The sequence below is a fragment of the Eupeodes corollae genome, chromosome 1 (genome assembly GCF_945859685.1).
Source record: "Eupeodes corollae chromosome 1, idEupCoro1.1, whole genome shotgun sequence".
In the NCBI taxonomy this organism is placed as follows: domain Eukaryota; kingdom Metazoa; phylum Arthropoda; class Insecta; order Diptera; family Syrphidae; genus Eupeodes; species Eupeodes corollae.
In genome coordinates, this window is record NC_079147.1 from 34,937,973 (window position 1) to 34,953,917 (window position 15,945).

The 15,945-nt window shown below is 35.0% G+C and overlaps 2 protein-coding genes across 2 annotated transcripts in view; both read right to left on the minus strand.

The window, feature by feature from the left end:
- LOC129954013 (aminopeptidase N) overlaps positions 1 to 15,945 on the minus strand; it is a 102,414-nt gene that overhangs the window by 74,833 nt on the left and 11,636 nt on the right. The window lies entirely within an intron of this gene.
- On the minus strand, positions 1,681 to 3,922 carry LOC129953999 (uncharacterized). Its single transcript, XM_056067590.1, has 3 exons — positions 3,911 to 3,922; positions 2,540 to 3,526; positions 1,681 to 2,394 (listed from the first exon to the last, which is right to left on the minus strand). Exons 1-3 carry the CDS (start codon positions 3,920 to 3,922, stop codon positions 1,681 to 1,683), a joined length of 1,713 nt encoding a protein of 570 aa, XP_055923565.1.

Sequence of the window (15,945 nt, forward strand, 5' to 3'; positions counted from 1 at the left end):
TCCCAATCAACTAAGTTAGATGATTCTGACAGACTAAAGTTTTGTTTTATTGCTTAATACTATTTTATTAACTGCGAACAGCGTCTTAAAATTTCCAAGTCTGAGTTAATGTCAGAAATTAGTTAACCAGAGAACTGCAACCGTATGAAAAGGCCTTATCATCAGTAAATGCTAGGGCCATTAAAATTCTGATTGAAAATAGAATTAATAAACATTGGAAAAAGAAGGGACCCAAAACTGAACCTTGGGGAACGCCAATACTAATATCACACAAAATACTTAACCTATAATTTATTTTCACTAATTGCTTTCTATTGGATAAATAAGAATTTAGCCCATTATAAATAAATTAAATAAATTATCACGCATTCGTGCATTTTTTAATTTTCTCAAGATAATATTATGATCAACTCTAAGGCCGAGATCTGTGATGCCAAAGGTGGTGCGATTCTGGAGTTAATGGATGCATTTGATTGCCGAGTACTTAATGGAAGCTTTGAGGGAGATTTGCGTGGGGACTTCACATTTTATGTGGTACAGCATGTTCTGTCATAGATTACTGTTTTGTAACCGAAAACGTGTGCTCTTTTCTTAAGGAATTCAAGGTGGGGAGTTCACATATTCTGACCACATGCCTCTTGAAGTTACGTTTTACTTGCACGAAAGCCCACTAATTAGCAGCATAACACAGTTGAGCTTCCTACCGAAACTACTAGGGAGAGATAGTGTTTGAAGATCGTATCAAATAAACCTCAACAAAGAACTCGTAGCTCTGACAAATATTAATGCGTCACCAAATATTGAAAGCCTTACAGAAAGCCGTATCCAAAATAACACCATTAAAAAATGCCAAAGGTAGGAGCAAACAAAAATGGTTTGATTTAGACTGCAAGCGAGCTAGAGATGCATCTTTTGCATTTCTCAAGCTTGTTAAAAAGAACAACACCAATACGTTAAAAACACTGTATGCAGAATTAAATAAGCATTTCAAAAACGTATGCCTTTTTAAAAACAAGCGTGGCCTTTTAAACAAAGCAAAATGCCCAGCAGAGTTTTGGAAAGCTGTTAAGAATGTCTGTTAACTTAACTCGGCAAATTAAAGAGGCAATTTTTCTTTATTTGAATTAAGTTTATTTAATCTTGGTTTAAAAATTTGTAATTTTGTATGTGTTGCGACCGCTGCCTTCTATATTCCTTTTTTGACTCCAATCAACCGCTCATTCCCGTGTCTGTTTTAAGAATTTACAATAAAAGGTCTCTTGCCATTGGCTAGCCAATGAAATTAAGTCTTTCATTTGCAAATTTGACGATTGCCATATTTTTATACGCGTTCGGCGACTAGTTTGACGACGACAGGCAAGAGACCTTTCACCTCATTTTTTGTACGCGTTCGGCGACGAGGTTGGCGGCGACATCCCACCCTCCGTGAATCCTCGAAGTGATTCACCATCAACTTGAAGCAAGGCAAGTTTCGATGCTGGTCGACGAAGTGTTCCCTGCGTTGTTTTAACATCGGCGCTCTTCACTTGTCCATCTGCTGCTGGATAAACGTGCACAATTCTTCCTCGTTGCCATCTATTTCGAGACTGACTTGAATCACAAATTATGACTTGATCATCTACTTTAAGAGGGCTTGCTCTCTCATGCCACTTGCTTCGTTTGGTTAACATTGGAAGGTACTCATGTATCCATCGCTTCCAAAATCTGTTTTTTAACTGCTATTGGTGTGTCTTCCAGGTTCGGTGTCTGAGTGGAGTTCACGCTTCCAATTAAGAAATGGTTGGGTGTAAGCGGCTCATCCTCTTCTGATGTCAACGGTAATTCTGTTAGCGGTCGGGAGTTGACAATGTTTTGGGCTTTGATTAACAGGCTTCGGAGTGTTTCCAGATGCGGTGCTTCTTCTCGGAGTGTTACCATCAGCACCTTCTTCACCGACTGCGCCATCCGTTCCCATATGCCTCCTTCACTGGGATTTAGTGAACACGAAAACTTCCACTCAATTCCTTTAGTGGCCAATTCATTTTGAATACGATCAGTGTCAAACAATTCTGGTTCCCGTCCCAACTGTTTTTTGGCCCCAATAAAATTCGTTCCGTTGTCACTTCGTATACGGACAGGAACTCCGCGACGATTGATAAAATTCCTCAAGCAAAGTATACAGGCATCAGTTGACAGGTCTGCAGCTATTTCTAAATGGATGGCTCTTATTGTGAGGCAAGTGAACAATGCCACCCATCGCTTTTCCCTCCGTCGCCCTACGGATACTTGTAGCGGCCCGAAATAGTCCAAGCCGGTGTATGTGAAGAGTCGAACGTACGGCGTTAAACGGTGGGGTGGCAGGTTTAGCTTTAGCAATTTTACATCTTTGGCAGTTTCTCTTTGTACGTTTAAGCACTGATCGGATATGTGAAATCCAATAACGCTGTCGGATTTCGTTGATGATTAACGCGTCATTTTGATGATGTAACAACTGATGATAGTGGCTTACTACTAGGCCTGTAAAGGCATGGTTCTGTGGTAGGATGACTGGTCTTCTTACATCTGCTGATAGACAATTAGCAAAATCAATTCTTCCACTTACTCGTAGTAAATCTTCCTGGTCTAGCTGTGGCGTTAGCTGGTAGATTAGACTTTTTCTTGAAACTGAATTTCCCATCTTGAGTGCTATTCTTTCTTCTCTAAATGCTTGGGTTTGTGCTTGTCTACCTAAGAATATTTCGGCTGACCTGATTTCTGCAGCTGTTAATACTTTCCTTTGATGAAGTTTGCAGTGTTGTTGTGTAGAATTGCATTTTGCTGGACTAAAATCTGTAGCTTGTTCTTGAGGTTTTCGAGCAGCTATATTTTCCCTAGCTTGTCTAAGTAGTGAATTAAAGTAACGCATTATCCAGGCTGTGCTTCGTTTCAATCTAGTCAACGAAGAAAAATTTGTAAATTTAATTATAAAGTTACTTGCCTGATTTATATGTAGAACTTTGGCGCGTAGTTCTTCATCGAGCTTGTCTGGAACCACAACAGTAAGATCTTTGGGCCATTGATCCTCCGGATGACGAAGAAATTTTGGACCAGTTAGCCACCGGCTGTTTTGTTCGAAAGTCGGAGGGCTAATAGCCCTGGTAGCGGCGTCTGCTACATTTAATTCTGTAGGAACCCAATTCCAATCTGTCGAATTCGAAGTGTCCAGAATTTCGGCTACTCTGTGGGCTACAAATGGTTTGAATCGGCGATGTGGAGATCTTATCCACCAAAGAGTCGTTTTTGAGTCGCTCCAGTAGGTAACACGAGATATCTGGAAGTTATGACCATCTCGAATCGATGTTTGGATACGACATCCTAACACTGCAGCTTGTAGTTCCAGGCGTGGGATGGACAGAATTTTCTTGGGTGCACATCTCGTGTTTCCGAAGGCGAAGGCAATGTCGACTGCATTTAGATATAGGATACGAAAATACCCAACCGCTGCGAAGGCACTTTCACTGGCATCTGTGAATATGTGTAGTTCGATGGCGCGGGCATGTTGGATATTCTGTGAGTAGCAGCGATTTATTCGGAAAGGTGTTACGTTTGCTACTTCTTTCCACCACAGTTTCCATTGACAGTAGATATTGTATGGCAATGGATCCGATGCCAGTTTTCCAGGTGTTTTTTAGAAGTATTTTAGAGAAAATGACGAAGTCTCGACAATGTCAATGGTATAAAAAAAAAACAATATCTCATTAAACTTGCAATCGGAACAACTTAAAGATCATTTTAAAAACTTGCTCAACACAACACAAATCTCCCAGCCATTTTAATATGCAGGACCCTGGATTGTTGATGAATTCCTAGATTCACCGATAACTCTAGATGAGATTCAAAATGTAATTTTATAAGAACTGTACGAGTGAATTCCTTTTAGCAAAATATTTACGCTAACTAACATCGTTGAAATTTACAAGAGGAACCACAAAAAGCGTTACGCATTTTTTATAGATTTTCGAGCAGCATTCGACGCTGCTTCTAGAGAGTCGCTTTTCTATAAGACATTACGCCAGATCTTAATTCTGAATCCCTAAGAAGACAGTTTGATAACATATTAGAAAAAACTAGAAACACTATATATCAAAAATATGTCAATGAAGCTAAAGCTTCCCAATACAGGGTGTACTATAGCCAACTTAAATACAATCTTGAAGAACAAACATATCTTTTAAACTTCTATACAACTGATAAAATAAGCACTATTGTCATTAGTTAAACCTTTAATAAAGAAACAGTCATTTCTGTTCCTAAATACCTCAGTAGAGACATTTTCAGCAAAAGAAATAAAAATTTTATTAAAACGATTAGCAATTTTAGTTGTATCAGTTATTTGAATGTTTTCATCTTCTAAAACTAAAGGCTTTTCTGATTGGGAACTGCAATTTAAAAGTTTATTCACAATTTTTAGTTCCCCTTTAATAAAGGGTGATTTTTTTGAGGTTAGGATTTTCATGCATTAGTATTTGACAGATCACGCGGGATTTCAGACATGGTGTCAAAGAGAAAGATACTCAGTATGCTTTGACATTTCATCATGAATAGACTTACTAACGAGCAACGCTTGCAAATCATTGAATTTTATTACCAAAATCAGTGTTCGGTTCGAAATGTGTTTCGCGCTTTACGTCCGATTTATGGTCTACATAATCGACCAAGTGAGCAAACAATTAATGCGATTGTGACCAAGTTTCGCACTCAGTTTACTTTATTGGACATTAAACCAACCACACGAATGTGTACAGTGCGTACAGAAGAGAATATTGCGTCTGTTTCTGAGTGTTGGTGAAGACCGTGAAATGTCGATTCGTCAAAGATCTTGGTGTAAAACCGTATAAAATACAGCTCGTGCAAGAACTGAAGCCGAACGATCTGCCACAACGTCGAATTTTTAGTGAATGGGCCCTAGAAAAGTTGGCAGAAAATCCGCTTTTTTATCGACAAATTTTGTTCAGCGATGAGGCTCATTTCTGGTTGAATGGCTACGTAAATAAGCAAAATTGCCGCATTTGGAGTGAAGAGCAACCAGAAGCCGTTCAAGAACTGCCCATGCATCCCGAAAAATGCACTGTTTGGTGTGGTTTGTACGCTGGTGGAATCATTGGACCGTATTTTTTCAAAGATGCTGTTGGACGCAACGTTACGGTGAATGGCTATCGCTATCGTTCAATGCTAACAAACTATTTATTGCCAAAAATGGAAGAACTGAACTTGGTTGACATGTGGTTTCAACAAGATGGCGCTATATGCCACACAGCTCGCGATTCTATGGCCATTTTGAGGGAAAACTTCGGAGAACAATTCATCTCAAGGAATGGACCGGTAAGTTGGCCACCAAGATCATGCGATTTGACGCCTTTAGACTATTTTTTGTGGGGCTACGTCAAGTCTAAAGTCTACACAAATAAGCCAGCAACTATTCCAGCTTTGGAAGACAACATTTCCGAAGAAATTCGGGCTATTCCGGCCGAAATGCTCGAAAAAGTTACCCAAAATTGGACTTTCCGAATGGACCACCTAAGACGCAGCCGCGGTCAACATTTAAATGAAATTATCTTCAAAAAGTAAATGTCATGGACCAATCTAACGTTTCAAATAAAGAATCGATGAGATTTTGCAAATTTTATGCCTTTTTTTTTTAAAGTTTTCAAGCTCTTAAAAAATCACCGTTTATTACCTTTATTTTTGTCCAGTTGAGCTAAATAATAATTTTCCTCACAAGTTTTAATTTCTTATGTTAATTGTTTGCATACTTTCTTTATTAAAAAATTAAAAATGAACTACATATATATGTAAAAGAAAAGTAGTGGATTGAATATGACTTTTTTTCCTGTTTAAAATTTACAAGTCATTATCCATATTTTGATAACAAATATAACAAACTCGAATTTCTTAATAACTTTTAAATCTCGAAACAAAATGCGCCTTACCAATAATTATTGACTAAACAAGCGTTTAGATAAACGCCACGTTAAACTTGAGAGACGAGTTTATTTGTGTGTTAACCAATAACCAAATTAAACACGTCTTTAACTAAACTGTGCTCTATTACATTATCTACTACATTTGTTGTCAAACAGACAGCTGCTGTCGAAATGACATAAATAGCCCTTAAAAAGATAATAGTTGTTTTGTTAAACGTTTCTTTCCTTTAATTTTCATTTGAATCGTCTTTAAGAAATGTAATTAACCTAATACGGCTCTGGTTGTGAGGAATATTTAATAGAACAAAATTGTCCCCACTTCAAGTGCCAATTGGTATGTTTATTTTTTCTATAGAAATACTGATTCTATTTGGCAAAATAATATTAAATAACTTTTATTTACCCAAGACTTAATTATTCAAAATAGCACCAGAGTTAAACATTCTCGCGTATAATGTGCCAAAACGCCAAAAGTGATTTTGTTTCTTAGAATTTCATTGGAATAAGTTAAGGTCTAGCCGCAAGGATTATGTTACACAAATAAAATTCCAAGTAATCGCACATTGATACTTCCTGCCTTGAAGGCTTTTTTTTGGTATTGTTTAATTCACCCCTAATGCAAGGTTGCAAAGAGGAAGTGCAGGGTATTGTTTTGTTTATACGGTGCGGGCGCAGCGCGGTGTCGGTGGCCACAGATTTGAAGGATTACGAAGGAAACGAATCAAAAGAGGAATTTAATGCGTGTATGCTGGTCAGAGCAATTATTATAGAGGGTTTTATTTCAAAAGATCGGTTTTTTATTTATACTTTGTGTGTTTTGTAATCGAACTTGTTACTGTGTCTCAAAACTAAATGATTAGTGCACATTTTTATTTGATCCCTTAACCATAAACCCCTATATGTGAACAGGACATATATATTCGAACATCGTACGTACAAGTATTTGACGGTGGCAAGTGCATAATTTTTACACATGATTTGAAGACGTTGCGTTTCCTCTTTCACATGGAAGTGGTATGACCCGACTGTGTGGTGTGTATGGCTTCAAGGAAAAATAATATGAATAATATCTTTAAACTCCCTGCACTGATTTTGTTTGATCTTTTTTTTTTTTAAATGTAAGATATGTAGAAAATATAAGTCTAGAAAAGGATTTTGTTGACAATAAAAAAATCTTTGCTGACCAAAATGAAAACAAATATATTCACTTAACTTATTATAAATTATAATTAAAGTATACTGATAGCTTGACTTTTATAAAACTCTTAATGGGCTTAAGGGGCTCTCAACATGAGTGAAACGAGGTAATTTTAAATGCAATTTAACATCTTTGCGAAGCTTAGAATTGAGATTTGAATACTAGAGATTTCTATAATTAATATTATTTTTGTTATTATTATTATTATAACTATTATTATATCTTTCACAATATTTAACACAATTCAGTTAAAAGATTTACAAGCATAGCTTAAAAGCCGTCTACCGAAAATGCAGCTCAAGCATTGCAACGCCTATTGTAAAGACTATAGTTCCCATGACCGAGACATAAGTAGTTTAGGGTAAGCTGGTTTTTGAAAGATTGCTTCGTCTAAAATAGAAATAAAGTTATACATTTGGTATCTCAGTGCTTCTAAATCATCAACGATAGCGATAATATAAAGTTATATTTTGATGCCAAATCATACCAATCCTTAAAAAAAGGGAACCTTCCCAGTAGAGCTTTTCCGCGTGACTTTAACAACAAAGTCTGCCTTAGCTTCAATACTTTTTAAGTAAACTGAAGGTATTCCTACATACCTTGAAGAAAGTCGAAAATTCAAACTAACTTATAAGACGAAAAGAAAGCTCTACTATCAAACGTTATGTATCAGTCTTAGAAACGTAAGTATTGGGGTGATATCGCTAACAAATTCCGAAATAGAATAGAGCCAAACAAAAAAAGTTGTGATTTTAGAGAGCATTTCCTACGGCTCTTGAACCCACCACTTAGGGCTATTGCGGCACTGGGAGAAATGATAGAAGATTCTTGGTATGAACAGCTTGATGGCGAGATCACGAACTTCGAACTTCGAGAAGTACTGAACAAAGCAAAGAAAAATAAAGCCGCCGGATAAGACCGTGTCCCATATACATTTTTTATTCATGCACCTCAGATGCTACAATAGGATCCAACTCACAGAAATCGTGGAATCATCTTTTAAGAAGTCTTTGATTTTTTCCTATTTTCCAAAATTACAGAGGAATTTCTTTTATGCAAAGGCGAAAATCTATACAGGCATACTTCTCAAAAGGCTACAGGATTGGGAAAAAAGAAACAGTATTCTTAACGAACATCAAGCAGGGTTTAGAGAGGGATATAGCACATCAGATAATATATTCAATCTACTAAACATTGTAAGAATCAGGATGAATGAAGGCAAAAAAAAACATACTGCTTCTTTGTAGACTTCAAAGCAGCGTTCGACAATATTTATAGGAATGCTCTGTTTGTGAAGCTAAAAAAAATGGGTATTTCAACAATATTCCTGAACATTGTAAAGGCACAGTATGGGATGGAAAAAATTTATTAGAGTGGTTTGATACAGAAATGGGTGTGAAACACGGTTGTCTCCTAAGTCCTATGTTATTTGCACTGTTTATTAATGACATCCATGACTTCATAAGTGGAGGAATACATCTAAATGACCATGTCATCCAAATGTTACTGTACGCAAATGACATTGTAATTTTTGCGAACACTCCAAAGGACTTACAATTAATGGTAAACAAGCTCTATGAATATTGCCAAATGTGGAATCTCATAATTACCCTGGAAAAGTCAAAAATCAATATATTCAGAAAAAATTGAGGCAAAAGGAGTAATCTAGAAAAATTTACTCTTGGTACGTAAGAGATTGAAGTGGTCAACAAGTATAAGTACTTGGGCTTATGACTGACGCTAGGGTTGAGTACGACCGAAGATTTTGCACAGCAGGCAAAAATGAGCTTAAATTTGACTTGGCACACTTTTGTTGCGAAAAAGGACATCAATAATTCATCAAAACTAGAGTTATTCAACACAGTAGCAAGATCAATCTTGGGGTATGGAGCACAAGCCTGATTGCACCAGCAATATACGATGAAATGAAAAAGGTCCACCGATATTTTCTAAAAACGTAAGCAACACTCGTTAGAAAGAACTAAAAACAATAATTTTGGTGAAGTTTTCCAGTAGGTTAGGTTCTATCTTTTTAAAGTGTAGACATGTGTGAAAATCGGAAGCTATTTTGAATTTTCTCATCACAAAACATTTTATTTAGTAAAATTAAAATTGGTTGCGTTCAATTTCTTGTTGGATAGGCTATTCTGCATAGGTCAACTTCTTGTTATTGAAGGTGTTAGAATGCTAGACAAGAGTACGATAACTTAGGCGACAAGATATTATAACGGATTTGTATAAAACAGTTCAAAACAAGCATTTTACTATGGGAGGGGGGGAATTGGTGGTTCTATCTCCCCTCGTTAAGGCGGGAGGGGCAATTTAAAAAAATAAAATATTATTTAAAATGGAAACAAATAGTTAAAAAAAAAACGATTTTACTTCAATTAAGTACAATACATTTTTTTAAATAAAAATACTTTTAAAAATTTGAGTAAAAAAAGTAAAAAAAAAAGGTTTAAAGTGTAATTTTTCAATACTTCAAGATTAAATTGATTGATCGATTTAAAACAAGCTATTAGACAAAAGTTTTGGCTTTAAAAAAATGTATAAAACTTTATTGTTATTATTGATATGATTGTATGAATACTTTTAGATTACACTGTAATATTATCATCTTTGCTCTCTTCTCCTTATTTTCTCTAACCCATTAGCTGTAAGTTAGTTTAAGTTATTGTGAATAAAATAAATTTAGTCTTAAGTCAAATCTGGTCGTTTTCATTTCTCCTCCGTTGAAACATAAAACTGGCGACGAGGATAACGGGAAGTTTAAGACGTTATAAGTATATAGTTATAAAGTACCGATTAAATGAGCTCTGACGAAATAGACGAAACAAAAGAGGTCGAACAAAAAAATATCGTTGATGAATTTATAAAAAGCCCTGAAATTAAAATGTCGGGATTCATTGGACGAATTGAATATTTTAATACTGGTGATAATTTTAATAGTTATATTGAACGACTTAATCATTTGCTTAAGCTCAATAAAATAACGACAGACGATGATAAGGTTTCGTTTTTAATCGGTGTCGGAGGAGGTGATTTGTATAATATATCGAAAACATTGGTGGCTCCAAAAAAGCCAGATGATCTAAAATATGACGAGCTTGTACAAAAATTGGTAGCACATTTTGAGCCCAAGAAAAATATTACCGCTGAGCGTTATAAATTTTTAAATAGAAACCAAGAACTAGATGAAAGTGTCTCAGATTTTATAGTTGCTATTAAGCAGCTGGCAGAAGGTTGTAAATACCTTGAGTTTTTAAATGAAGCTTTGAAAGATCGTCTACTCATGGGACTCAAGAACAAACGAATACAGTCCAAATTAATCGACGCTGATGAATTAACATGGGAAAAAGCATGTGAAATAGCTTTGAGTATGGAGCTAATAGAGACAGAGATGGCGAATATGAGTGGTGGTTCGGCAGTGGCTGTAAATTCGGTGAGGAAAAAACGTAGTGATGGTGACAGAGATTCCAGGAGTACAACAGTACGACCCCTCGGTGAGCATGCGGTTCGTGGTAATTCAAGGTCAAGAATGAGAAATTTTGATAAGTTACAATGTCATTTTTGTAAAAAGTGGGGACACACACAGAAATATTGTTATGTGAAAAACCGTAATAACAGTTATTTTAGAAATCGTTCAAAGAGTAGAAATAGAAATAATTCGTATAATGCTCAAAGAAACAAAATCAGTGCAGTTAATGATTCTGATGTTGAAGAAAACTCAGGTTTAGGTTATTTAAATAACGTGATATATGATAACAGTAGTGCATTATTTATACATGTAATATGTAATGGCAAGCAATTGAAGATGGAAATTGATTCTGGTGCATGCACGTCTGTTATGCACATAAGCTCATGGAAATCACTGTACCCAAATACAGAAATAAAAGAATATAATAGAAATCTTAACGTCATTTCAGGGGGAAAAGTCAATATAGTAGGTTGTGCGATGGTGAAGGTCAAATTAACACTGGAAGGTGATGAGTTTGAGTTGGAGTTGGTTGTTATCGGTGGTCCTAAGGTGTTTATTCCATTGCTAGGAAGGTCATGGTTGGACAGGATAGTTCCATTGTGGAGGGATAAAATTGTATCTGGGAACAAGTTGATTGCTAAGGTGGAGGTCACACAAAAATGCGTTAAAGATCTTTTTACTAAATATCCAAATGTTTTTAAGGGTGAAAAAACAGTAGCCATCCAGAGGTTTAAAGCAAATATATTGCTTGATGAAAACACAGTTCCAGTTTTTTGTAAGCCTTATTCCCTTCCATTTGGAGTCAAGGATAGGGTGAAGAAAGAGTTAGATAGGTTGGTGGCAGAAAATATTATATACCCGGTCAAATACAGCAATTGGGCTTCTCCAATCGTTGCGGTAGAAAAACCAAGCGGTGAAGTTCGACTATGTGTTGACTGTAAGGGTACCATTAACCCTTATGTACGAACAAATCATTATCCTTTACCCAAAAGTGAAGATATTTTCGTTGCAATGGCGGGTTGCGCTGTTTTTAGTGTTTTGGATTTAGAGGGGGCTTACCAGCAAGTTGAAGTAGAGAACTCTTGCCAAGAGTTTCTCACAATCAATACAGATTGGGGGCTGTTTAGGTATAGAAGGCTAATTTTTGGTGTAAAGTGTGCATCAGCAATTTTTCAAGATATTATGGATACAATTTTGAATGGGTTATCAAAAGTAAAGTGCTATATTGATGACATAATTATAGGAGGAGCGAATTTCGATGAATGCAAAAATAATTTAAGGAAGGTTTTAGAAAGGTTAAATGAATTCAAAGTCAGGGTTAAATATGAGAAGTGTAGATTTTATAAAAATGAAATCGACTATTTGGGTCACATAATAAGTGAAGATGGCATTAAGCCAAGTACAAAGAACTTAGAAGCCATAAAAAACGCTCCCCAACCTCAAAATCTTACTCAATTGAAATCATATTTAGGTCTCTTAAATTATTATTCCCGATTTATTCCAAATTTGTCTACTGAACTGAGATCTCTATATGAATTAACGAAAAAGGAAGTAGCATTTGAGTGGTCCAGTAAATGTGAAGAGGCATTCATAAGAAGTAAAACCCTCATTTTGCAAAATAATATTTTAGCACATTATGATCCTAGTAAGGAAATAGTATTGCATTGCGATGCAAGTCCGTACGGGGTCGGGGGAATTTTATCCCATATAATTAATGGTATTGAAAGACCCGTACTTTTCGCATCAAGCACTTTAAGCTCTTCTGAGCAAAATTATTCGCAATTACACAAAGAGGCCCTAGCTATAATATTTACAGTGAAAAAATTTCATAAATACATTTATGGAAGAACTTTCACTATATATTCGGACCATCAACCTTTGCGGGAGATTTTTAATCCTAAGAAATATACGCCAGCTGTTGCGGCAGCTAGAATTCATAGGTGGGCTGTTTTTCTTAGCACATATCAATACAAAATTGAGTACAAGAAGGGTTCTCAAATGAGCAACGCCGATGGACTTTCCCGTCTTCCATTACAGTATGCTACAGGTCTAGAAAATGATAGCATAAAAGCCATACGGTCAACGAATTACATGAATATAAATTTTGAAGATGTTCGTCAAGAAACCGAAAGAGACTGGGAGTTAAAAAGTGTTCTCAGTATGATTCAAAATGGTTTTCCCAGTTTAGTTCAGCATAATCTTAAAATATATGTTCAAAAAAAGTTTTCTTTGTCACGAGAAGGAGGCTGTTTATTTTATGGAGAACGTCTTATTATCCCTAGAACATTGAGAGATTCAATTTTAACTTTATTGCATGATACGCACATAGGAGTTGTGAGGATGAAGATGTTAGCTAGACAATATTTTTGGTGGCCTGGCATCGATGGCGACATCGAGAGCCACGTTTTTAATTGCAAAGCTTGTATTTACTCTAGTAACAAACCCGTGTCTAGCCATCATCAACCGTGGCCAGAATCGAATTCATTTTTTGAGCGAGTACACATAGATTTTTTTTATTTACAAGGTAAAAGTTACTTAATAATCGTAGATAGTTTTACAAAATGGGTGGATGTTAAAATAATGAAAAATACAAAAATTGAAACCTTAGTAAAAGAACTAAGAACTGTATTCGCATATTTTGGGTTGCCCTCCACATTAGTGTCCGATAACGGACCCCCCTTCGATTCAACTTTGTTCGCAAAATTTTGCAATGACAACAATATAAAATGTATGAAAAGTCCACCATACCACCCCCAGTCTAATGGTGCTGCCGAAAGAGCGGTGCAAACGGTAAAGACATCATTAAAGAAAATGATGATGGACACAAAACTTGTCACTCTTCCTACAGAATTATTAATATGCAATTTTCTTCTCAAATATCGTTCCACGCCATCGACAGCCACAAACTATGGTCCCAATGAAATGATTTTTAAAAGAAAACCGAAAACTCTTCTTGATAATATTAATACAAAAGTAATCGGAAATTCGAAACAGGTTGTTGAAAACAAGTTAAAAATATCAAAAACGTCTTCAAATGCATGTCAAATGAATATAAGAAAACCCTTGAAATTTTTAAAAAAAGGGGATAAAATATTATACAAAATGAAAAATAATTTTAGTTATAATTGGATTCCAGGAATTGTTGAAAAAAGAGTTGGAAACGTAGTATATTTAATTAATGTCGATGGAATCTATAAATCTGCACATATATCACAACTCAAGAGATGTAACTTAAAAGAAATTTGTTTTGCGCCTTCTAATGTACTAAAATCTGATTCAAAAAAAACAAAGCATGTGAGATTTAAAAACCAACAAAAAACAAAGGCGTCTTCTTTACCTATTTACAGGGAAAGACGGCAATCTGATAGATTAAAAAGCAAAAATATTGTAAGTTATAAGTAAAATAAAAATGAAGTAATAATGAAGAAATATATATAATATGTGAATTACGAATGTATTTATATTATTAATATTTAATAATTTAAATAATAATTAATCATTTTATCTAATGCATTGGCTTATAATGTATAAAATAATATTATGGTTATGAACTTATTAATAGATATTAAAGAAAAATCTTTTTAAGTTGAGAGGAGTGATATGATTGTATGAATACTTTTAGATTACACTGTAATATTATCATCTTTGCTCTCTTCTCCTTATTTTATCTAACCCATTAGCTGTAAGTTAGTTTAAGTTATTGTGAATAAAATAAATTTAGTCTTAAGTCAAATCTGGTCGTTTTCATTTCTCCTCCGTTGAAACATAAAAATTATTACCAATATTATTTAAAAATTTTGTTTCCATTTAACGTACATATTTTTATAATTGCTCCTACCCCCCTACCGCCTAAACGGGCGAGATAGACCCCTCGTCCCATAGTAGAAAATGCTTGTTTCAGTTCTGTGCAAAAAAAATCGTGTACCCGTGGCATGATGGTTAGTGCGTTGGACTGTCATGCAAGGGGTCTTGGGTTCAATCCCAGCCTGTGCCACCTTAATTTAAAAAAAAAAATAATTTTCGCGAGTACTGCCAATTGCGAGGAATTGACAAATGCTTCAAGAGTAATTCTTGTCATGAAAAAGTGCTTTCTCAAATTAGCCGTTCGGATTCGGCCTAAAATTGTAGGTCCCTTCCATTCCTAACAACAGTAAACGCACACGGGAATGGTTGAGAGTTGTAAGTCACTAGGCCCTGGTTCATATATATTATATTTATACAAAACCATTATAATCAGCCCTATTACGGTTGTCAATTATCAATACGCTAGTTGACATTTCAATGAAATTGATGAATTGGTATTATCGTTGTCAGCAATCAAAATTTTTGATAAACTGTGAACGCTCTTCAGAAATTAGATCTATTGTGAATGATTCAAATTGTCAGTCTTGGTATTATGGTTGTCAAAATATTTGTTAAATATCAAATTTTCAGTCAATCACAAATTCCTTGTTGATAAAATATTTTACGGATCGCAAAAGCCAAAAGCATGTCTACTATTGAACTATTTTTCGGTGAAAATGAAATTGAAGAAGAAAATACTTTGGAGCAAGCAAAGATTCGAAGAAAACTACGCGATGCTTCAAATCCGATGGATTTGGCACATATGTATGTACATATGTAGATAAAAGATCTTTTTTAGTTACATTACAAAATCTAATTTGGCTCACTTTTAGATTCATTCAAAACGTTAGACTTTCGAAAGAAGCCTTCCTTAATGTATTTTTACATATCAACGACAAGTTAAAACCAACGAAAAGACAACAATCCATCCCAAACATACTAAAATTTGCAGTAAATAGGCACTATTCACAATGAATTTTTGATCTTTGTTCACAATGGATCAAAAAATGATCAACTCGCGTTCATAATACCAATTTATCAATTAATTGACAAAATGTTTCAATTGTCAATTAATTGAACTTTGACAACCGTAATAAGGCTGAATATCTTGTCGCCTGAGTTATCGTACTCTACCCGAATGCTAGAATGCGATAACTTTCAAAATATAAAAACTTTCATAGAAAGATTTCGAGAAAAAAAAATCATAAAAACTTGAAATCAATTTTCAGGTTCCTTCGAATTCAACTATATTTTGAATCAGCTATTCTGTTAGTTAGCCACATACATATGTACATATGCATACCGGACAGTCTTGTTCTTTAGAATTTTATTTTTAATAACCCATCTAATTTCGATCAGTTGTTTTTTTTAAACTATTACCACTAAATAAAAAAGTAACGTGGCAGCCTCTGAACTTGTTAAAATTCACTACAAAAATGGTAAAAATTTAAGAATCAAAACGAAAAAAATTCCAATTTTTAAAC